The following is a 22,526-nucleotide window of genomic DNA, read 5'->3' as shown; positions in this document are numbered from 1 at the left end:
TATTGTTTATTCACCTTTTCCATTTCTCTGTTACATGGTTTTGTATAGTGCCTGCTAATAGTTAAAAAATAAAATAAAAGCCTTATTACATAATCGAAGAAAGAAGTCCAACGTTTTAATCAAAGGTTGATCAATACAAGTTTATTTAAGCCTTTAGCATTGAATATATTAAAGCAATGTCTTAAAGTATCCATTATTCTTAACTTTATCTGAACCAGGCTATTCTGAAAACCTATTAGGATTCCCTATAGATATTCATCACAAAATTAATGCACAGTATAACACTGTTGGATAATAAACTTTACCCTTGTGTTTGCATAGAGGAAAGAATGTTTACTGTAAATGGCAACAAAAAGAATTTAAAACTTGTGCAAAAGCAGTGCAATCACCCCAGGCATTTGACAGGTTTGAACACCGGCATTCTGCACTCAGAAGAGGCTCCTTTTGTCCTGGAATCAGAAAGCGTCAGACAAGCACATCAGAGAAACAATTCAGGCTCCCCCCCCATCAGTTTCCTTAGAGGATGCACATAGATGGTTAAACTCATTCCTGAGACATGTAAAGCCTTCACTGGCTTGGGATAAAGGGTGAAGGAAGGAGTCAATTTTATTATTAAGTTAGATCTGCAGTCCAGTAACCGTGAACAAGACTGGGACTTTGAGCTCAAAGGCAGCATATTGTTTTTGGCCTTAGGGTTAGTGGTCTCAGCTCTGCTCTGAAGAATAAAACATCTGTAACAGAGAGGGTTCTGCAAAGCACAGGCAATTGGGAACTGCTGTTCTACAATATCAGTACTTGACTAGATCGGAACAACAGAGCACAGTGACAGCTTTGTTCTGAAGTACTGGTATCGCATTCGATCTGAACAACTTGTTACAGGGACTGAGCTCTTTAACAGTGCCCATATTTGGCTGAAGATAAAGGACACAGCTGACAAGGATGGATTATTTCAATAGTACTGGTTGGTATCTGACCCAGCTTGATGATGGGTCACATCACATGGAACAGATGGGTTAGCACAGGGGCCCCCAACCTTTCTGTGGGAATAGCACATTCCTATTCCCAGAAGACCGCGGCGGGCGCCAGACACCCTGCCGCTGAAATGCCGCCAAGAAGCGGCAGCGGAAAGAAGCGTTGCCGCCAAAATGCCACCAAGAAACGGCAACGCTTCTCGGCGGCATTTCGGCGGGCGGCTCTCCGGCGGCCACGCTCAGCAGCGGCACTTTGGTGGCACGGTGTCCTGCAGGCACACACAACTGCCCCAGGGGGCGCCATTGCGCCCGCGGGCACCGCGTTGGAGACCCCTGGGTTAGCACTACAGTACTGGTGCTGAGTCCAGCCTTGCTAGGGTGATTTTACTAGGATCTATATCCCTACAGTATTGGTTATGATCAAGTCTGTGCTATCACACCTGAAAGAGGAGCTATACACCTGCTATACAGCACAAAGCAGAATGAAGAATTATTCCAGGCTGTGGCAGTACATATGATCATCATACACCTGCTTATCCCCAAAGGTTTCATCACAGAACGGGCAATCCAGAATGTGGCTTCGCACATGGTCCTCGTACTGACGTGGCCCAATGTCATCAGAAAAGACCTCATGACACAGGGGGCATTTCTTCACAGAGGGCTGAAAGGTGAATACAAAACAATGACATATATATAACATTGCATCCGATGAAGTGAGCTGTAGCTCACGAAAGCTTATGCTCAAATAAATTGGTTAGTCTCAAGGTGCCACAAGTCCTCCTTTTCTTTTTGCGAATACAGACTAACACGGCTGTTACTCTGAAACATATGTAACGGAGGAGGGGAGGTTAGAAATAATCAGTTACAGGGCAGGCTGCTTTAGTTTCTAATGCTCCACAGGGTTTTAAATGTTTCCATGCCTCAGTGACTGGCTCTGTGAGCCTAAAAGCTTCTCAGAACTGCTTTTGCTTTCTGTCCTACCCAGTATGTGTCCATTTCTCCAATATGAAATATAGCATCTGGCAGCTGAATTCTGCTCATTCGGGCTTCCACGCTGATGTTGCCCACGGCTGCAATTGAGTTCTAGCAGAGTTCCCTTGTTCTTGCTTAGCACAATCATTAATTCCCCCAGCTTATTCTGAAATATACAGGGCTCCATTCCTCTGGTCTTGGAAGGTAGAACCCACTACCTTGACCAGAACTAAAAGCTTATAGAGGAAACTGGCTATGGAGCTCAATTAGACTTCTGCCTTCATAACACTAAGCAAAATCCACCAACCACTTTACTCACCACGTTCACAGCACTTGATTCTAGGGAGTCTGCAAAAAAACAGAAAATGCAAGTCTTAATCATAGCCAAAAGTAAACCGTTTGATGTGGTGTAGACCTGTTATTCTTGATTCTTCTTGAAGCACCAGATCTAGCTCTGAATCTGGAAGGAACCTCCACATTTAAGAGTCCAGAACACTGAACTGAGGACATGGGACTGGCTGCATTGCGGCTGGGCAAACTGGTTCTCTTTCTTGGCAGAAAGAGAGCACAATGCTAATCACTTAAGTCAACTCTCAGACCTGACAGAGTTTTGGAGCTGCCAGGGCATCTTCTGAACACATGGGAGGCAGCACAGACATGCTGTTGAGAGCTTTTTTTTCCTACAAGCCTCCATATCAAGAGGAATGACAACCTGCTAAGACCCCCACCGCCACATGGGGAGGGGGAGGTCCCTCCTGCCAACAAAGAGTGAATGGACAGATTCCATCTTCTCAGGAGCTATGGGGAGGAAGTAGATTTTCACCTTCTATCTCTCACTGGCCAAGAAGAGGTAGGAGGACTGAAGAAAGGATCTTCAGGGGGTGGGAGCTCCCAACTCTATTCATTCTTAATTCATCTCTGATGCTAGCCCAGTTCCTTGATTAGGGTTCTCCTGCTCGGGAGCAGTCAGGATGCGATTAGATAGGACCCATCCCGTTTGGTCCCTGGGAGCCTCTGCATAGCATGCCAAGTAACTCACCATAGTACGGGTTCCCAAACAAAAGGTCTGCGCTCTCTGGAGGCCGAGTTGGAACTTGTGCCAGTGGGACAGCAACCCGAGCAGAATAATCCGAGCTCTCAGAGAGGCGCATCAGCAGCTCGTTGTTCTCTTGCCTTAGTCTCTGCAAAGGGACAGAAGAGCAGAATGAAGTTCCAGGAGCTCAGGGGGCCATTTCAGAGAGAAGCCATTTATTATTAGCCATGACCGTTTGCACGGATATAGTTCCTCTCACCTGAGAATCTCAAAGCACTTCATAAATCCTTTTCAGTAGGTCAGGCTTATCCCCATTTTACAGATGGGGGAAACAGGCAAAGAGAGGTGAAAACACCTATTTGATGGCCCATGTAACACAGGAGGTCAGACCTGATGATCATCGAATCATAGACATTTTGGGCTGGAAGGGACCTTGAGAAGTCAAGTCCAGCCCCCTGAGCTGTGGCAGGACCAAGTAAACCTAGACCATCCCTGACTGGTGTCTGTCCAACCTGTTCTTAAAAACCTGCAATGACAGGGATTCCACAACCTTGCTTGGAAGCCTATTTCAGAGCCTAACTAGCCTTATAATTAGCAAGTTTTTCCCCCAATATCTAACCTAAATCTCCCCTGCTACAGATTAAACCCTTAACTTGTTGTCCTACCGCCAGCGGACGTGGAGAAAAATTGATCACCGTCCACTTTATAACCGTCCTTAACCTATTTGAAGACTTATCAGGTCTCCCCTTAGACTTCTTTTCTCAAAACTAAACATGACCAGGTGGTTTGGTTTGTTTTTTTTTAACCCTTTCCCTCATAGGTCAGGTTTTCTCAACTTTTTATCATTTTTGTTGCTCTCCTCTGGACTCTCTCCAATTTGTCCACATCTCTCTTAAAGTGTGGTGCCCAGAACTGGACACGATGATCAAAGCAACCCCTTCTGCCCTTAAAATCTATGACCAGCCTAAGGTCATTCAGTTTGTGGCAGAGCTCTGAACAGAACCCCGGAGCTATTCTTTAGCTAATAACTCTGTGAAAAGACTTTGTGTGGTTTGTTTGCAAATACGGGGTAGGACCACTGAATTCCATGGGAGCAGTTAGGCCAGTGCTGAGAGCATCTGAAAAAACCCCACCATGTCATCTGATTGCATTTTAGTAAAGCTTTCTTCCACAATTTCCTTGTCAGGCAGCTCTTTTTAACTATTTTCTCATGATTCTCTATTTCATAATAATGGTTCATTATTTATGAGCTCCTTAATAAGTCTCAGCAAAACCTCTTACAGCTTTTTGTTCAACCACCTTGCCTAACTCTGAACTGTGTTCAGTACCACTGCTAATGAAAAAAGAAAAGGAGAACTTGTGGCACCTTAGAGACTAACAAATTTATTTGAGCATAAGCTTTCGTGAGCTACAGCTCACTTCATCGGATGCATTCAGTGGAAAATACAGTGGGGAGATTTATGCATCCGATGAAGTGAGCTGTAGCTCACGAAAGCTTATGCTCAAATAAATTTGTTCGTCTCTAAGGTGCCACAAGTACTCCTGTTCTTTTTGTGAATACAGACTAACACGGCTGCTACTCTGAAAACTGCTAATGAAGACCTCTCTGCGCTGTGAGGTTGGTAGTGCGGGTGTGAGTTTCTCACCAGATTTTTCTCATCAATTTCATCCTTTTTCCGCTCAAGAATCTGAAACAAATGGTTCTTCTCCTCGAGTTCCTTTGCTAGATCACGGTTTTGATGCTGTGAAGCAAAAGCATTAGGTTTGTCAGTGATGGGGAATCACCAAAAGAAAAGCTGTGAGAGCATCGGGGGTTGCTCAGATATCATTTGTTTCTTATGCCTGCATTTGTGTGTGTGTGTTTCACCAATAAATCAACCTTGACCTTCAACATGAGTCTGACCATGTCATATCTAACCAACCTAAGTCACCATTGCTTCCAAAATAAACCACTCATGGTCTGTATTTCCCTCATTACATACATGGCGATACTGTGAGTAGGGATGTAAAAGTTTACCCGATAAGCATCGGTCTTATCGGTTTTGGTTATCAATTAAACTCTGCAGCTGGTCTGCGCCCAGGACTCCGCTGCCGCCACGGGGCTGGCAGCCGGGAGAGATGCCCTGGCGCGGTGGAGCTGGCCGCGGGGATCCCAGATGCGGGGTGGCAGTGGAGCTCCGTGGGGGTGTGGCAGCACACACACCCCCTGCACCCCTAATTCGCTGGTTAAAGGTTTAACCATGTAACCGATAAAATTTTACTCGGTTACACAGTTAGTTTTTTTAACCGCTATTTACATCCCTAACTGTGAGTAATGTTTTCTACCATCTCTGGTTGTCTAGAAGCTTCCATCATCTTGGCAAACAGTGACCTGGCCTTGGCTATTCATGCCTTTGTTACCACTCAGGCTGGATTACCGTAATGAGGCATACCTGGGCATGAAGCCTTCAGCACTTAGGAAACTTCAGCTGGTAGAGAACACCACAGCACATCTCCTCAGTAACACTGGCTACTGTGAACTAAGATTGCCAACCTTCCAGGATTGTCCTGGAGTCTCCAGGAATTAAAATTATGTCATGTGATGAAACCTCCAGGAATATGGCCAACCAAAACTGGCAACCCTACTGGGAATACATCAAACCTGCCCTCAGCTCCCTACACTGGCTTCCCATAGAATAGCAAATCAAGTCTGAGGTCTTGGTTCTCATCTTCAGGGTGCTCAATGACCTGAGCCATGGGTATCTAAAAGATTGCCTCAAGCTCTGAGCTCAACAACTTTGCTCCTCACGCACAATGGAACTTTCTACAACCAAAGTAACAGTTTGTGTGTGCAGGAACAAGAGCTTTCTCAGGGCTAGTTGGAGCTTGTGGAGCAAACTCCCGCAGGACTAAAGACAAACCTCGCCCCCTTCCTCTCTAAGTGCAAGGCCTGTTTCTTTGACGTGACCTCTCTAACCTGCCAGTTATATTCCCTTCATGATAAAGAAGTGTTCCATTCTGCTGTATTCCCATTGACTTTACATTCCTTTCAGTAAAATATTGGCCCTCCCTGAATCCCACCAACACCTTGTCCTCTATACAACCACAGATTTCATCCCCTCACTTTTCCCTCTTTGGAGACCATCCCCCACATCCACCCAAAGAAAGACATGACACCTGCTTATGTTGCAGATGAAGAGCCATGCTGGCCTCTGTCACCTTCAGATCCTCCAGACACTGTTCCAGCTTCTCTTCCTGCTCCTTCTGCACAGGACCACAAATTTCAGCACCATATGCAACAGTGAGTGGGAGCCGCATATAAATAACAAAAGGAACACCAAAGAGAAGGGAGGTCGGAGGAGGCATGGGACGCGCACACAGCCAATCAACTCATCCCCCACAGAAAATGGATGCTTCCCACTGTTTCTGGCTTTCTTCTGTAATTTAGACCCTCTCTGCTCCAAGTGCATCTGTTTGTAGTCACTTCTATTAAATGGCTTTGCTAAACTAGGATACTATAGATGAGTAAAGGGACAACAGAGAAGAATTATAAGGGTGTTGTTGCCCCTCCATCAAGCAGTAGCAAATGTACAGGGCTTTGTAAACTAGCTTCCCACTGGAGCAGAAATCAACGATGCAGAGTGTGGGTATATTCCTAGTATACCTTGTTTTATTTACATGTATACACCAGTCCTGGGACACGGGCCGTCACAAACAGAACACAGACAATCCTCTCTTTTAGAAATCTCAGCGAAACACAAATCCCTGGCTCCCAGGGAGCAAATCTGACCAAAGAATTGACACTAGTTAGAGATTAAGGCAGGGAGCAAACTCTCTTGCTGCTTGCAGCAGCTCTTCCAAAGGAACTGAATCACAACCACCAACCATACAAGTGTTTTCCCCCCAAGACTAAAAACTGGTTTGCGCACTAAAAAAGAGCACCTGGAAGAGAAGACTGTGTGTAACAGCACCGCCTGCTATAACAGGGGCAACCCCTTCCCCTCCATCACCTAATTCCCCTGGAGCTTCCATAAAATCACCTCCATCTGCTCACCATCCCTCCACCCCAGCTCCCTCGAGCCTCAACGTTATTGGGGAAGGCGCTACCTGTTCAGTCACAGTAATGCGTAACTGACGATTCTCCTCCTTCAGCTGCTCCAGCTGCTCAGTCTTGTCATGGTCCATCCGAACCAGGCTTTCCATTTCCTTCTCTTGATTCAACACCTGTGACTGAGGTGAAACAAGAGTGGATGAAAGTGGTGGCCCAACAGTTCATACAGGACAGAAGGAAGAACAGGCAATTTATAATGTAGCAGGAATTTCCAGAATGAAAGTAGCTTGGCAAAGTCTTACCGAGCCATAGATCCTAATTCCAAACCCCACCCTATTCACATGGCTTTTGGATGTGATTTGCATAACTGCACACTAGTGGTAAATACCCTGAAATGTTGACCTGATTCAGTTGTAGAACAAATGTCTGGAAACCAATTCCAGTGAAACATTTTTGGAACCCAGTGAAACTTTTGGAAAAGCACCAATCTGGAGACAAGAAAGATGATCCTTTGGCTGGGAGACAAGAGAGCTCAGTTCTATTTCTGGCTCTGCCACTGATTTTGTGCATGTCCTTAGTCAAGTCACTCAATCTCTGTTTCCCCATTTGTAAAATAGAGCTAGAAATGTGAGAGCGGTAAAAAAAAATTTTGATGCAACAATTTTCCATCAAATGCCATTTTAGTGAAATTGGGATGTTTCAGAGGAGTCATATTGGATTTGATAAAATTTTTGTTGGAAAGGTTCGTCGGGACCAAGATGGCATTTCTGGTCGGGAGGATGGGAAAGCTATGTAGCCTGGTGGGTAGAGGCTCCATAATCCAGTAGTTCAGACACTGGCATGGGTCTCCCATGTCCCCAGCCTAACTGCCAGGATACAGAGAGTCAGTCTCTCCTTTTCCTTCTGATGGACAATAGCACATTGTTTGAAACCTCTCTGTGTTTCATGAAATGGAGTTGTTAGTTTCCAGCTAGCCTTACCACTTACATACCTCATAGGGCTCTTGTGAGAATAAACCCTTCCACATTCATAAATCCCTCTGAGATCCTCAGATAGGAGGAGCTAGAGGAGTACAAAATCCTTATGATGAACCTAACATGGGTGCAGAGGGGAGGTGTTTTGGGGATGAGATGAAAAATCTGCAATGATTCGCTTCCCAAATACAGCATTTGTTAGGAGCTTCCTGGAGCTTAGGTTGTCATGTTGTAGGTTCACATTTTCCTAAGGAAACCATGGAATCACTAGGAACAACTCAGACACCATCCTAATTTGCTACAGGCAGCTCCATTCCCAGCCAGACACGCCAAGTACTACACAGATTGCAGAAGCAGAAACAGACTGCGCCTTGCTTACCTGCAGCTGGTCCATGTGATCCAGGGTAGTTTTCAATCTGTTTTCCAGCTGTTCCTTCTCAGATGACACTTCTTGGTTGTGCTCTTTGAATCTGCTCAGAGCAAACCAAACTGTAACATTTTCAGCTGCATGTGGCCCCCCCAAATTCCCCCTCAGCACCAGCCCTTGGTAAACCGCACCCGCAGCCTTCATTTCTCAACCTAATCAAAAGCTTATCTTGTCCTCAGGCAGGTTCAAATGGAGTAACCCTAGATACCAAAGCCCTGCTGTCTTGCTCAAACCTTTACATGAAGTTACCAGAGATCCCACAGCCCTGTGGGATGCTTTCCCCTCAACTGACGCAGACAGCTGAGAGCCTATCATCCGTGGACGCATTCCAAGAGTCAGTTTTGCGCAGTTACCCTCACACATCTGGTTGACTGAGGGCCTGTGAATGCCATACCTAGATCAAAACCCCCAGGGGCTCCTTATACTCTCACTCACAGGGTGCATTCTGTGCATACAGTCACTGGCTTTCATCAGCACGAAACAGAAGAGGAAACCCAACCCACTGTGCCTGGGAGCTTCCAGGAACTCCCATTTGCAGACGTATGGTGTGAACACTCACTGCTGCAACTCTCTCTCTCTGCAGCCATTCTGCTCCATCAGCCGCTTGTTCTCCTCTTTCAAGAAATTTCCTTCCAGCTCCAATTTCTCACAGCTGCTCCTCAGAGACTCCAGTCCTTTCTGCAGCTCCTGAGTGCAGGAAGGTAAATGGGAGTCAAACCACAGAAACAGCCATCATTTTTGCTCCCCACTGTATCCGCACGTCCTTTTGAATGCAACAACCCCAGACAACCCTCCTGAAGGGAACAAGATTTTCTCTCTCCTTTCTCTTCTCTCTCATGTATTCAGCTCCAGTTTTGCTTAAATTGGGGCCCTGGACAAAAGAGGAGGAGGAGGGAGCAATAATAGGCAGGTCAGATCCAGAGCTGGTCTTGGGGTTTTGGGACACTCCTATGAAATCATTTTTGAGCACTCCCCTTTCCCAAACGTGACCAACTCCAGCCCATCATGACCACTCTGCTCTGCGCTGGGTCAGCCTCAGGATTTGGGAGAGGGTTGGAGAGATCGTTTTTTGGAGATACACGCACAACTGACTCTTTGCACACAAAATGTGGGTCAGATCTCTCTCTCTCTCTAAATCTTTGGACCTCACCAGGCTCTGGCTGCAGAAATGAAGCCCAGCTGCTCGGTCCTTTCCACCCACGCGATTGGTTTGTATTTTCAAGGCTTTTTGCCAGGAAAGGGCCTTGAAACTCTTTTTGTTTTGCTTTTTAAATGGACGTGGAGATTCTCTGTTGCATTGAGGGTTCCCCCCGAATTGGGAAGGCCCAGGGTTACCAACTTTGCAGGGCCCAGGAGCCCAGTTCCACTCAGAACCTGTCTAATTGCAGAAAGAAGCTCGGCATAGAGCTCCCATCAGTTCCATTCCCACACGCAAGGTGCTGGGGCTGCCGCAAGACTGTTCCACAGAGATCAAAGGGGATGGGGCGAGGGAAAGAAGTGAGGGGGAGATTTTCTCTTCTCTTTGCCCTTTGGGACTAACCCTGAGAAGCATTTACCAACCCCCTCATTGGTTACAATGGGAGATACAGTTGCTCACATTTCTCTGAGGCGAAGACCTTAAGTCTATCTTATTCTCCCCTCTCCACTTTCTCTGGTCTCCCCCTTTTCCCTCCTCCATGTCATCCCAGTTTCCAGCTCATCTGGACTTTTACCTTATTTTCCTTTCCAAGTGTTAGGTTCTGTTCCCTAACTGAAGCCAAATTCATCTGGGCAGAGCTCATCTCTCCGGCCTGTAGCTCCTGAGCTCTCCGCAGCTCCAAGTTCCCAGTCTGCAAGAAACAGACTTCTCCCTCTAACTCCTTCATTTTCTCCTGGAAGCACATAATGGGTATGTATAAGCCTGAGCTGTCAGCCACAGGGCCTCTGAATTCCTGTATTATCCCTTGTCTGTACCTGTGCCAGCCGGAGCTCCTCCTGCAGACCCAGGTTCTGCTTCTGGAGACAAAGGCAGCTTTCCTTCAGTTCCTTGTTTTCTTTAAGTAAATCCTTGTTTTGTTGCTCAATCTCCTCCACTTCTCCCTTGTAAACAACACAGACTTGTTCAATAAGAATGCAGCGTGTAGTGATGAGCAAAGGAACATAAGCCCTGCAGAAAACCACAGTATATTCTTCCCTACCCCTTCACTGACACCAGGGAGACTGGACTTCCCTTTCAGTTTCTCCTGGTGCTGCCAGAGCTTGTCCAACCAGAGCTCAAAATCAAGCTCCAAAATACTGCACACACCAGGCCTGAACCTCCAAAGCGCTCAATGCCCTCAATTCCCCCAGAGGTCAGTGGGAGCAGAGGGTCTTCTGCCTCTTGTAGGATTAGGCCCATGAACTGACAGCTCTGCACAACCATTAACTTCAGGCGGCCAGCTGAGTCCTCGATACAAACAAGCACCTGCTGGCTACCCAAATGCACCCTTGATCATTTCCTGGCACAGTATTACCTGCTGCCACAGCTGCGCTTCCACCCCCACCCTGATAATACAGGAATGGTCCAATTTCTACTTTTGGGGTTGCAGGGAGCAACACTTACTGAGGCTTTTGGAGACTGAGGCTCTGGGAGACCTCTAAACCCCCACCTCCCCCAGCCTAAGGAAAGGAGCCACTGGACCCAGGCGTCAAGAGATTATGGGAGACAATAAATGAAAAAACAGACAGGAGTGAGGGTCACATGGTCAAAAGCAGGGATCCAGAGGGGGACACCGAGCAGAGAACCCCAGACAGCGCCCACTGCCCCTCGAAGACGTCCAGGGAGCCAGTGGACACGGCCCAGAGGAACTCTGCCCAGAGACTAAAGGAGGATCAGAAATAGGCCCCCCAGTCACAGAATACCTCCCTGTCCAGCTTCCTCCTCCTGGTACACTGGACGGCCACCTTGGCCAGTGCCAGGAGGAGATCAACCAGAAGGTCTTGCGACTTTATGGGGCAACAGATGAGGTGTGCATAGGTCAAGAGATGCAGAAAAGTGCAGCCAGAACTTAAGAAGAAGGTCCTGGAGGAGCCGGAAAGGGGACTGCAACCTGGTGTGTTTGATGTAGATGAGCGCCAGGGTCTCCCTCTCACTGCAGAAGGGGCAGGTGTCAGGGAAGGTAGTGAACTGCACCAGAGACACACCCAGGCTCAAGGCTCCCTAAAGGACTGCAGGGAGCAGCAGCTGAAAGAGCCACAGACAGCTACAGGCCACATACAACACACCACCATGTAGCCCAGCTAAAAAAACAAACAAACAAACAAAAAAAACACTTTCCACTTACACAGCACCTTCATCAAGGGACTCAGTGGGCTTTACAAAGTCTATTAGTCCTCAATTTACAAAGGGGTAAACTGAGGCATAAAGCGATAAAGGAATTTGTCCAAATAGCACAGTCTGTGGTTGACCTGGGGACATAACCCAGCAGTCCTGATTTCTAGTCCTCTATTCTAGCTATACTACATTGCCTCTTTTAAGAAGAGTCTCCTTAAGTCCAGTGGAAAACTGACTCTGACAACAGTACTTCCACAGCACCTAGGAACCCCAATTATGGGCCACGACTCCACTGTGCAAGGTGCTGTATAAACACAGAACAAAGCAATGGCCCCTGCCACAAAGAGCTGACAATCTAAGTTGGCTGTCTGACCCTCCACCCAACACTGAACTTTTTAATTGACTCCAAGGCCAATTTCTGCAAAGAGCCCTAAACAGGATAATTTTGCTCAGCCTGACAGCGGGAGGGGAGGGAAAAAACTTGTTCTTCTGTTTCAGTTCCAGATCTCAGTCTGTAAAACATCAACAGACCTCAAACTGTTACCCTGACAAGGAGATTCTGCTACTGGAGACAAATAAAATGCCAGTTTCTACCTCCTGCTTGCCAAGCAGGAAAGATTTGTCCTAAGCTGTCCACACTAAGTTCTACCAAGCTAGGGAGGAAGTGAGGTCTGGTCTTCTGAGCAAGAGACTGGGAACCAGGACTTTTGGGTTCCATTTCTAGCTCTGTCAGTGAGTTGCTCTGAGTCTTCTGGCAAGTTCCTTTACTGCTTTGTGCCTCAGTTTACCCATCTAGAAAATGGGGATGATATTTGCTTACCTCAGAGAGAGGCTGCAAGGGCTAATGAGTGAACATTTGCAAAGTGTGTGAGATTCTTGAGTAAAAGGTGCTATAGAGTTTACATTATTGGTACAATATTTCATAGATTTCACAAGGCCCAGGAGGGATCTATAAATCATCTCCTGATCTCCCATATATCACCAGCCATTAAATTCATCTATGTGCTGAGCCCAATAACTTGGATTAGACCACAGTTGTTAAATGTATAGCCCGCAGACCATTTCATCCAGCCCTCAGACTTTGACCCCAGAGTCCGCGCTCCGGGAATGTGATGTGCAGACCACACCAGTGTGTTGTGCTGAGACTCCCCCATGTAGACCCTGCTAGCATGCATTGATGAGAAATGGACTACATCAATGTGCGCTACAGAAGATTTAGTGCACACCAGCCAGGATCGCATGGGGAAAGTTAACGCGCAGCACACAGGTGCACTCGACAAATGTGAGTCCCAGTTCAGTGCTGTAGTCACTGGACCAGGTTGTGTTAGGGAAAAAGAGAGTCTGAACAAAAGATAAGGTCATGAGAAAGCAGGAAGAGAGAGGGAACATACCTGTGTAGTAACCACCAGGATATCATCCTCGGTCTCTGCCCGGAACTGGAAAGGTACGCTGGCGCCACGGACCACCCCCTCCTCGTCAACGTAACAGAACTGGTAATATTCATCATCTTTTGGCAGGTAGTAGGCTTAAAAACAGACAAAAAACCCAACCATAGGGTGTTTTTAATTACTCAGGCCTCTTGTCAACTGTACAGCACAGAAAGCCCAGATCTAACAGACCTAAGACGACAGAATACAAAGCAATATACATATTATAGGGCCAGCTCCATGTGCGATCATCTATAGCAGTGCAAAGTGAGCGTAAAACACTGACACTTTGCACTGATGTAAATGACTCCTCAAGGAGCAGGTCAGTGACTCCCTATCACCAAAAGAACACGGATCGTCAGACACAACTGAACACAGTACCTGCAAGGGGGATTCTCACCAGGGGCTTTTGCTGCACTGATAACAGCAGAAGAGGAGGCCGCAGGACGGCATGTGCCGTATGGATGTGTCTCCGTATTAGCAGGAGGAGACACTCTCTCCAGGCTGAACTGCACTGACAGTACATTCTTGAGGTGACCTTATAGCCACAGCTCCTTGAATGAAGTTTACCCAAGTACGGGACAATATTCCTATTCAACAGTTGTACAGCTTCAGGTGGTAACACTTATTACTGGCATTTAGAGCAATTTGGTACATGACCGTGCATGTGCGCACTGCGAACTGCCCATCCCTTCCCAACTGACCTCGAAACTGAATTTGCTGCTGCACGACAGAATCACCGCTGAGGTCAACCGGGAAAGGAGCCCACATGAAAGTGTAATATTCCCGGGTTGTTTTCCATCCCACCTGCAACAGCAAGATAATTATACGGTATCATACAGCTTAATGACATTTATCCTGTGACCATTCACAGAGGGCAATATTGTAACTTGGGCTGTAGGCCCACACTAAGCCGTAAGAACCCCCTTTACACTACTATACCAGCTACCCAGATCTTGGGTCCATGCACAAAGGAGTAATCAGGGCTATTTGCCAGTTTACCCTTCCTTGGAGCAAGAGGGAGAGGAGAGGTGGGGAATGAGAGGCGCTCTGGAGAAGGAAGAGCGTTGAGGGCAGATGTGGGCACAATGCACTACACCACGCCTATTCCTCACTGGCCCTAGGAAATAGGGCACAAGTCAGATTGGCCCTGAAACAGCTCTAATTTCAGGCTGGCCCCTCAGCAGTCCCAGAATACAGGAAATGCAAAGGTGGCTCAATGCTACGTTAACCTCCCCTACTCCTTTCCTGCTCCCAAGTGCAAAAACGGCACAACAAAGAGTCAGGTCCCACGTCTCTTGTTGCAGTACAGACACTACAAGTTAGCCACTGAAAAAGAGCTGCTCCCCTGTTCTTCCCAAGTCTCAAACTCTCCCTTAGGGATCAAGCGTGAAATAACTGGAAATGTCCACACCAAGCCATTCCTTTCGTGAGCGGCCACCTTACAATACATGGTGGCTAATGGTTCGGTGCACACGCTTACCCGGAAAATGCCCACCCAGTCCTTTCTGCGAGGAGCGATGTGCTGCGTGAGGGTGTAATAGCAGGTTATGTCTCCTCCGGGGACATAAAACTTCTCCACGTTATTAAAGATAACCTGGGAGAAGTGGCAGTTGTCCAAGAAGACGGCAGAAGTGGGAGGTTCACCTAAGGTCTCATCCATGATGGCGTTCTGTGAGAGGACAAGAACAAAAGCGAAGAGTAAGACAAAACCTTGCAGCCTGTGGTGCTGGGACACAAGAGACTCCTGGGACCTCATCCAGAGCATTCTTAGCACCCGAGGCTGGTCAGCATGAGAAATGCAAGACACGCACTCATGCCAGTAAGAAGCAAATCCAACAGCCTTCCTATTTTTTCATTAGCAATTCACCATAATGCTTTAGCATCCAAATCCAACACATTTTGTGTCATCCTCATCTTTGTGGCTCAACCTCATTGTTAGGCTTGGCAGAAATCAATTTTTATTTATTTATTTGTAAGGTTAACAGATAATATCGATGTTTATTTTTAAGCCTTTTTTATTATCATCTCTCTAAATGTTCACAGTCGCAGGAAGTTATGGGCAGGTCAGACAATAACTGTTTAAACAACAGGAGACATCGAGATTCAAAAAGTTAAAGCTTTATAACCATTAAAACACAAATGGTCAGCATCACATATCAAAATATACAAAACCAATATCCTTAAATCAAACTGCAAGAAGTTCTCAAGAAACATTTTTCCTGCTTTGCCTATTTGTAACTTTCAAATATGGTTGATGGGAATAATTGGGGGGGGTGTGTGTAGTGAAACTGACGGTTACTGACACTAACCAATAGAAATCTAATGGTTCCAAGCCTACTCATTGTGCACACCTCCCATGCAACATGATCCTTGCTCCCTAGGTGGCAGTAGTTCCTCTTAAGGGTCTAAACCAGGGGTGGGCAAACTTTTTGGCCCGAGGGCCACATCAGGGTTGCAAAACTGTATGGAGGGCTGGGTAGGAAAGGCTGTGCCTCCCCAAACAGCCTGGCCCCTGCCCCCTATCTGCCCCCTCCCAATTCCCACCCCTCTCATAACCCCCAACCCATCCAAACCCCCACCCTGCTCCTTGTCCCCTGACCGTCCCCTTCCTGGGACTCCCCGACCGGCCCCCCTGGGACTCCCACCCCCAATCCAATCCCCCCCAGCTCCCTGACTGCCCCACCCCCTATCCACACCCCCGCCCCTGACAGGCCCCCCGGGACTCCCACGCTTATCCAACTCCCCCTGTTCCCTGACTGCCCCTGGGACCCCCCTGCCACTTATCCAACCCCCCGGCCCTGGCCCCCTTACCATGCCGCTCAGAGCAGCATGTCTGGCAGCCGCACCACCCGGCCGGAGCCAGACATGCTGCCCTGCAGGAGCACGCAGCCCCGCTGCCCAGAACGCTGCCTGCCCAGCAGCATTGTTGCAGGGGAGAGGGAACAGCAGGGGAGGGGCCGGGAGCTCGCCTCCTCAGCCGGGAGCTCAGGGGCCGGGCAGGACTGTCCCGCGGGCCGGATATGGCCCACCTCTGGTCTAAACCCTAAGGATGTAGCATTTGCTACTAGCAACCACTGTAGTAAAATTGCCACATGGTTCTCCATATTAAAACACATCTGTTGCATAGCAGCAGCATCAATAAATAGTATAAGAACTTTCACCTGTTTCTTTATTTAAGAACCTTTTAATTGTGCTGTTACAAGTTCAAAAAATAAATTACACGCGGTTACCTGCAAGAGACAGTTCAAAACTATCGACCCCGCAACTGTTAATACAACAGTATCCAAACTACCAAGAACAGAGGCAACATCCAAGACAAGAAACACTCAGAAAACTAAATATATGCCTTACCATCATGCCCTAGAGGCAGCCAGACTCAGGGTCTGGCAGATTGCCAAGGGGAGGGATTCCTTGCCAAGAAAATCCTGCTGCAAGTCCAGGGCAGCCCAATTCCAGGAATAGAAAGTAGGCACCTCCGAGCTGATCTTAACTGCAGCTATAGCATATAGGGTAAGAGATGACCTCAGATAAAATCCCCAGAAGGTCTGGGACTGTGTTATCACAGTCTGTGTCATCACCAGCACCAGGAGTTCCATGTGGAAGTGACCTTAGATCAGAACACTGGTCTTCTGTGATCACTTAAAAGGTGGCCAGCTGCATTCTGTGCCAGCCAATACTTCCCGGTGGCCTCCTGGGGCAGCTCTAGATGGAACATATGGCAGATGTATAGCCTGAAGGTGGCAAGGGTATAGATGGCTGTTCCCAGGGCCGCATTCAGAAAAGAAAAGCTGTAATATCTCGGCCAGCCATATAGAGAAAGGGGGGCACTATTGGTCCTTATTTTTACTTGGGTATTGTCAGAGCCAGGACATGGGCAGCCTGTGGGCACAGTGAGCTGCTCACTATCGGGGCCAAAGGTCAGAGATCAATCCAAGTCCGGGCAAAACTGCAAGGTCAAAGTCCATTACAAAACTGAGAGTGTGAGGTGAGAATCAGAGTCAGGCCAGGCCAGGGTCTTTCACTAGGATCAAGAATGGTCTTAAGCCAGAGACAGTAAACCAGGGTCGGAGCCAGGATCACAGCAAGCAGTTAGGGCAAAAGCGCACCAGAGTCTGCATTGCTCAGACAACTCCCAGACATGGCTTCTTAGCTTATATGGAAAAAGAAAAGGAGTACTTGTGGCACCTTAGAGACGAACAAATTTATTTGAGCATAAACTTTTGTGAGCTACAGCTTATGCTCAAATGAATTTGTTCGTCTCTAAGGTGCCACAAGTACTCCTTTTCTTTCTGCGGATACAGACTAACAGGGCTGCTACTCTGAAACCTAGCTTATATGGGGAGTTTCAGCCAATCAGAGAATTATGGAGGGCTGTCACTCATGCCCCTTAAGGTGGGACTTCCTGAAGGGCTTAGCCTCTCAGTTCCTCTTGGTGATAACCCTAACCAGGCTCCTGGTGGCAGTGAGAAAGTAGTACCTACCTTGAACTCTGCAGCCCTGGTTCTAGGCCCATGGGTTCTCACAGGTCTCCTAGTACAGGGATGAATTCACTAGTACTCCAGCTGAGAATTTATTCAGTAAAAGGTGGTGCAGATATCACCTCTGCCCAATCGCATCCACAGCATACAACAAAATGCTGTGGGTAGGTAAGAATTACACGGCTGCTACTCTGAAAATGTATCTCCATTGTTTCCCAGCCTTCCTGATCAAGGTACACAGGCAGACAGCTACAGACTCCATGTTTAAATGACATTAATCACCCCAGCCCCCAAATAAGCACTACATTTCACAATGTTTTTTTTAGAGTGTGATCTTGTATCTAGCATCTTTCATGTTCAATATGCCTCAAGGCACATTACAAAGCAATGACTCAGATGTTAAGAGAGCAAGGACTACGCGGACAAACATAGCAACTGTTCTGTTCACAGCACTAGCTCAAAACCACTTGAACCTTGGAACGTGTATTCTTGGCACAGGGAGGAGTTAGCCAGCCTGAGGGCAGGGATCCTGGCTCTTTCTGGGCTATGCCATGGGACCTTTAAAGCCACTGTGCTATGTCAGAATTGGGTCCGAGACCAAGATGGTGCAAAGGTTACAGGTGACCAGTGTATGGCTGCAGCCAAATAATGAATTCATCAGCAAAAATGCTAAATTCAGCAGCTGCCCAATAGCAGAATCCATAGGGCCCTGAGTGAGATGGCTGGGCCACTCTCAAACCCAATTATTTTAGACTTTTTGCAGACTCAGACAGGCATTGCTTTACATTTGATTCATGTTTTAGACGTTGTTATAGCCATTACAGATCAAACTTAATTTAAAAAAAAAATGAAAGCTGAGGTTCTGGAGTACAATCTGAAGCTATGGGTGAATTCCATGGCAAATTCCACAACCACAAAACATACAGGGCTCTGTGTTCGTCTTATAATTAGCAATACTTTGCCTTTCTCTTGTATCTTCCAACAAAGTGCCATGCAAACTTCACAACCCTTCTACAAGAGGAGTATTATTATCCCCATTTTACAGATGGGGAAAACTGAGGCACAGAGAGTTTAAGTGACTTGCCCAAGATCAAACAGCAAGTCAGTGACAGAATTTGGAAGAATGCTGTATCCCAGTTTCTCCCTGTTCTAACTTCTAAGCCTGCCAGCTGTCTGCATGCGTTGTCCCAGTGCTTCACTGATGCAACGCTGTTTGTCGGCTCATTTCAACCAATGGAACAATAATGAATTAAGGACAACAAAGAGGGAGAGGAGGAAAAGACATATAGGGGAAGGAGGAAATTATAAGGGCATGAAAGAAAGATGAGATATTAGTACACCATGCACCCAGCGGGGGAGGAATAAATACCCAATTAAAGATTTCCCTTTTTTACAGTCCATCTCTGAGGGACTGTTGTTTTTTCTTTAAGAAGAGACCACTTTCAATTCTATCATATAAGCACCAGAAATCCTAAGGTAGGCTTGTGTACGAACACCGTTTCCTAGAACTATATGAAACCCTGAATTATCCTTACTAAGCAAGACGAGGTCATTTAATTGCCATGATTAGAAAGGTGAGACCTGCACTCACACCTCACAGGTGTTAATCAACTAAAGTTATCTGAGAAGAGTTTGAGTCTCTCCAAAATATTCATACAGCCCTCAGGTACCAGCTAGATAATAAATAACCGGATTCAAGAAAAAGAGGGGGGCAGGTTGGTCTTGTGGCTAAAACGAGACCCTCAGGAGATTGGGATTCAGTTCCTGATTCTGCCATTGACTTCTTGTGTGACTTTGGGCAAGTCACTTAATCCCTCTATGGCTCAGTTCCCTGCTGCAAGAAGAAATCAAAACAAACGTATAAAGGGGGATTACAAGTATCTAGACAGCGGCAGAAAGACTGTTTCCACAAGGACCAGAACTGAACCCTTCAAGAAACCCCTATACCTAACATGGGTGATTGCTGAACAAGTTAAACCAATTGGTCCATGGTGTCACCAATGAACAAATATGCCAGGGCCTCAATCAGGGAGTCCAGATCCAGGAGAAAAGAAAACAGCAAGAATCATCCAGGCCACAAATTCAGCGCCCAATGCAACCCTCCCATCCCCTCTGATGATCAAATGCTTTGTAAAGTCCTTTGAGATCACTGAATGAAAGAAGCTGTGCAAGTAAAATCATGACGGCCTTCATGTGAGCAGGAACTCCAACTCTATTCTCTCGCTCCAACAACATCATTCAGACACATCAGCGCCTTTCTCCCTCCCTTCTTCTCTGACAGATGATCTGCCACTTATTTTCAAGGATTACTGTAGTCCTAAAGGAGCCTAGTTAGATGAATCACGGGATGGAGAGAAGCAGTAAGCTCAAGCACAAAAAACCCTTTGCCAGCAAAGCTATCAGCAACTCTTGTCACTCTGGAGCAGGGGTAGTCAATAGGCGGACCATGGGCCAAAGCCGGACTGCCAGATGCTTCTGAACGGACCCCAAAATCTTTTTATTTCTTTATCATTTTTTTAAATAATTTTCTCTGGAGTCTGGACCTTGACCAAGAAATTTATACCTTGACAAAAAATAATTGACTACCCCTGCAAATCTGGAGTATAAACCTTACCACTACAAAGGAGGGACAATTTCTATGTTTTACTTCCTTGACTGCTGTTCTTACAAGGTCATCTCCTTTTCTTCCACTTGAATCCCTACTCTAGCTTACCGTTTCCTTCAGCATCATGCTCAACCCCCTCACTCTCACCATAAAAGCTATTCATAGTTCTATCCCTCGTATATTTCACCCCCACACCTTTCACTATTCCCCTGCTCACGCAGCCAAATACATGCCAATGCAAGGACAGAGGGAGGCAGAATGTGTCTCCTCTATTCAGAGGCACCCCCTGTAGCTGTTGCCCTTATGGGTACTCCAGCAACAGAGAGAGAATGGTTAGGTTTGGCCCAGCTCAGCCCCAATGTGCCCTCTGTGTATTGAGGGGGAGACACTGTACAGAAATGAGTAACTGGGCCCAGTGAACTCTCTCTCCACTGTGCCAACACAACATGCATTGACACACCTCTAGGCTCCTTTTCCCATAAGCAGCTCCATGTCTTCTCCACATCAACCCATATGAGTGGAACATCCTCCCTGATCCTGGGTGCCATGCATCTTCCCAAGACCCACTACTTTCTGCTAGGTTTCCAATGCTGACCTCCCTCTTCATCACTCATAGAAATTGCCATATCAGAGCAGACCAACAGGTCCATCTAGCTTCACACAAACTATCACAAACACTGCTTAGGGCAGTTATGAAATCAACTGCCATTTGGGAAGTTTCTCCCTACTAAAGTAAAGGAATTATATCCCTTACACTTTTTTCCCTACCCAATGTTAGAGTGGACGTTCTCATTATTCATATAAATGGATAATCATCTTGTGAAGCCTGCTGAGCTCTTGACCTCAGTTGGATATTGTGGCAGTGAGTTCCACAGGCTGATTATATGGGCGTTAGAAAACCTTATTTCCTTTTATCAGTGTTAAAGCTTATTTTCTTAATAGTTCAGAATCACCAATAAAGGTAACAGACTGCTTCCATGTTACCTTATCTATACAGCCCTTTATTTCACATATCCCTTTCACACGCTCTTGTTCCCCAATACTATAAACATAGCTCCCTTCCACCCAAACTCCTTGTTTCCAGTCACGTGGGGCACATGCAGAGTTACCACCTCACCAACTCAGGCATCACGACCCCACGTGGACCCGGCGACTACTGACACATCGTCCCTTTGCCGCCGTGCACTAGCACGTTGCATCACGTGGCACAAGTTGCAACATTTCAAATGGGGCCCCTTAAGAGATTACCGGGGCAGTGGGGGAAACAGCCCCAGAAAATCTCAGGGTGGGGGCAGGCCATTCAAAAAGGTTGGCACTATTGGCCCCTGGAGGATGCTGTGGCCAAAGTCCAGGGCCCAAAGGATCCTTGGGGTGGGAGAGACATCTGACCCACAGAAAGCATAAAGACTGACCTCTTTCCACTTTTGGTATGGGGGTGGGGGGGAAGGCGTGGGGGATTGTGCTGCCCACCTGACCTTGCTGGGCACATACAGAGAGGCCTTGGGGGATGGGAGTAAGTAGGGGCAAGAGGGTGCAGGGGGAGGAAGGCGTACGGGATTTGGGGGGCAAACCCCACCATGGGACCCCAAGGTGACACTTTGTGGCGATTCTATGGGGGGGGGGGTCATCCCCAGTGCCAGACCTTGTGGGGCATGCTCCCCCTCCACCTCATGGTGGAGGGGAGAAATTGCCCGCCCCCTCCAGACCTTGGGGGATGCCCCCAAGTTGGGCCCCCCCAGCCCCACTTGCTCTGCGCGCAGGGAAACGAAAGTGAAAGCAGGGCAGTTGCTACGCAGACAGGACAACCAGCTCCCCGGTGCCCCCCCAGTATCCCCGGGGGTGGGGGGGGCGGGGCTCACACCCCCCACCGTGGGGAGGGGAAGAAGCGCCGACTCGCTCACCGCTGGACAACGTCTCTCTCTCGATACCACTCGGACCCTGCTGCGACGGAGGAAGAGGAGGTGGAGCCGCCGGGAAAGGGCGGAACCGACTGCTTCCGCCCCTCAGCCCCGCCCGGAATTTTTTCAGCGGGGCACCGCCCCTCGAAGAGGATGCTGGGACTTGTAGTTCCGCTGCTGCTGGGGCGAGGGCTCTGCCAGAGGGGACCCCCGCCCCTGGGTTTAGGGGACGTAATGTGGGAGGGGGAGAGGGGGGTATTGTCTATGCGTCTTATTCGCTGGGGGAGAGAGGGGTCTTTTAAAAGGGTAGCAGCCCCTATAAGGAGCGATGCTGGGGATTAGGGGCAGGCCATTCAAAAAGGTTGGAGCTATTGGCCCAAGGAGGATGCTGTGGCCAAAGTCCAGGGCCCAAAGGA

At 47.6% G+C, this 22,526-nt stretch overlaps 1 protein-coding gene across 2 annotated transcripts; it reads right to left on the bottom strand.

The window, feature by feature from the left end:
• CALCOCO2 (calcium binding and coiled-coil domain 2) lies at positions 1-22,200 on the bottom strand. 2 transcript variants are annotated; one of them, XM_074941012.1, is made up of 14 exons: positions 22,114-22,200; positions 14,610-14,798; positions 13,831-13,933; positions 13,091-13,224; positions 10,361-10,486; positions 10,120-10,278; positions 8,967-9,094; positions 8,360-8,450; positions 7,063-7,185; positions 6,133-6,219; positions 4,623-4,718; positions 2,983-3,124; positions 2,263-2,291; positions 1-1,632 (listed from the first exon to the last, which is right to left on the bottom strand). In XM_074941012.1, the coding sequence occupies exons 2-14, from the start codon at positions 14,787-14,789 to the stop codon at positions 1,462-1,464; spliced, it is 1,569 nt and encodes a 522-aa protein (XP_074797113.1). In that variant the 5' UTR covers positions 14,790-14,798; positions 22,114-22,200; the 3' UTR covers positions 1-1,461. The 2 variants fall into 2 exon arrangements, with proteins under 2 accessions (XP_074797113.1, XP_074797114.1); XM_074941013.1 differs by lacking the exon at positions 6,133-6,219.
• Between the last annotated feature and the right edge of the window lie 326 nt (positions 22,201-22,526).

This window comes from Natator depressus, chromosome 27, assembly GCF_965152275.1.
Source record: "Natator depressus isolate rNatDep1 chromosome 27, rNatDep2.hap1, whole genome shotgun sequence".
Taxonomy (NCBI): Eukaryota; Metazoa; Chordata; order Testudines; family Cheloniidae; genus Natator; species Natator depressus.
Note: the sequence above shows the minus strand (reverse complement) of the source record. Positions and strands in the feature narration are given on the sequence as shown.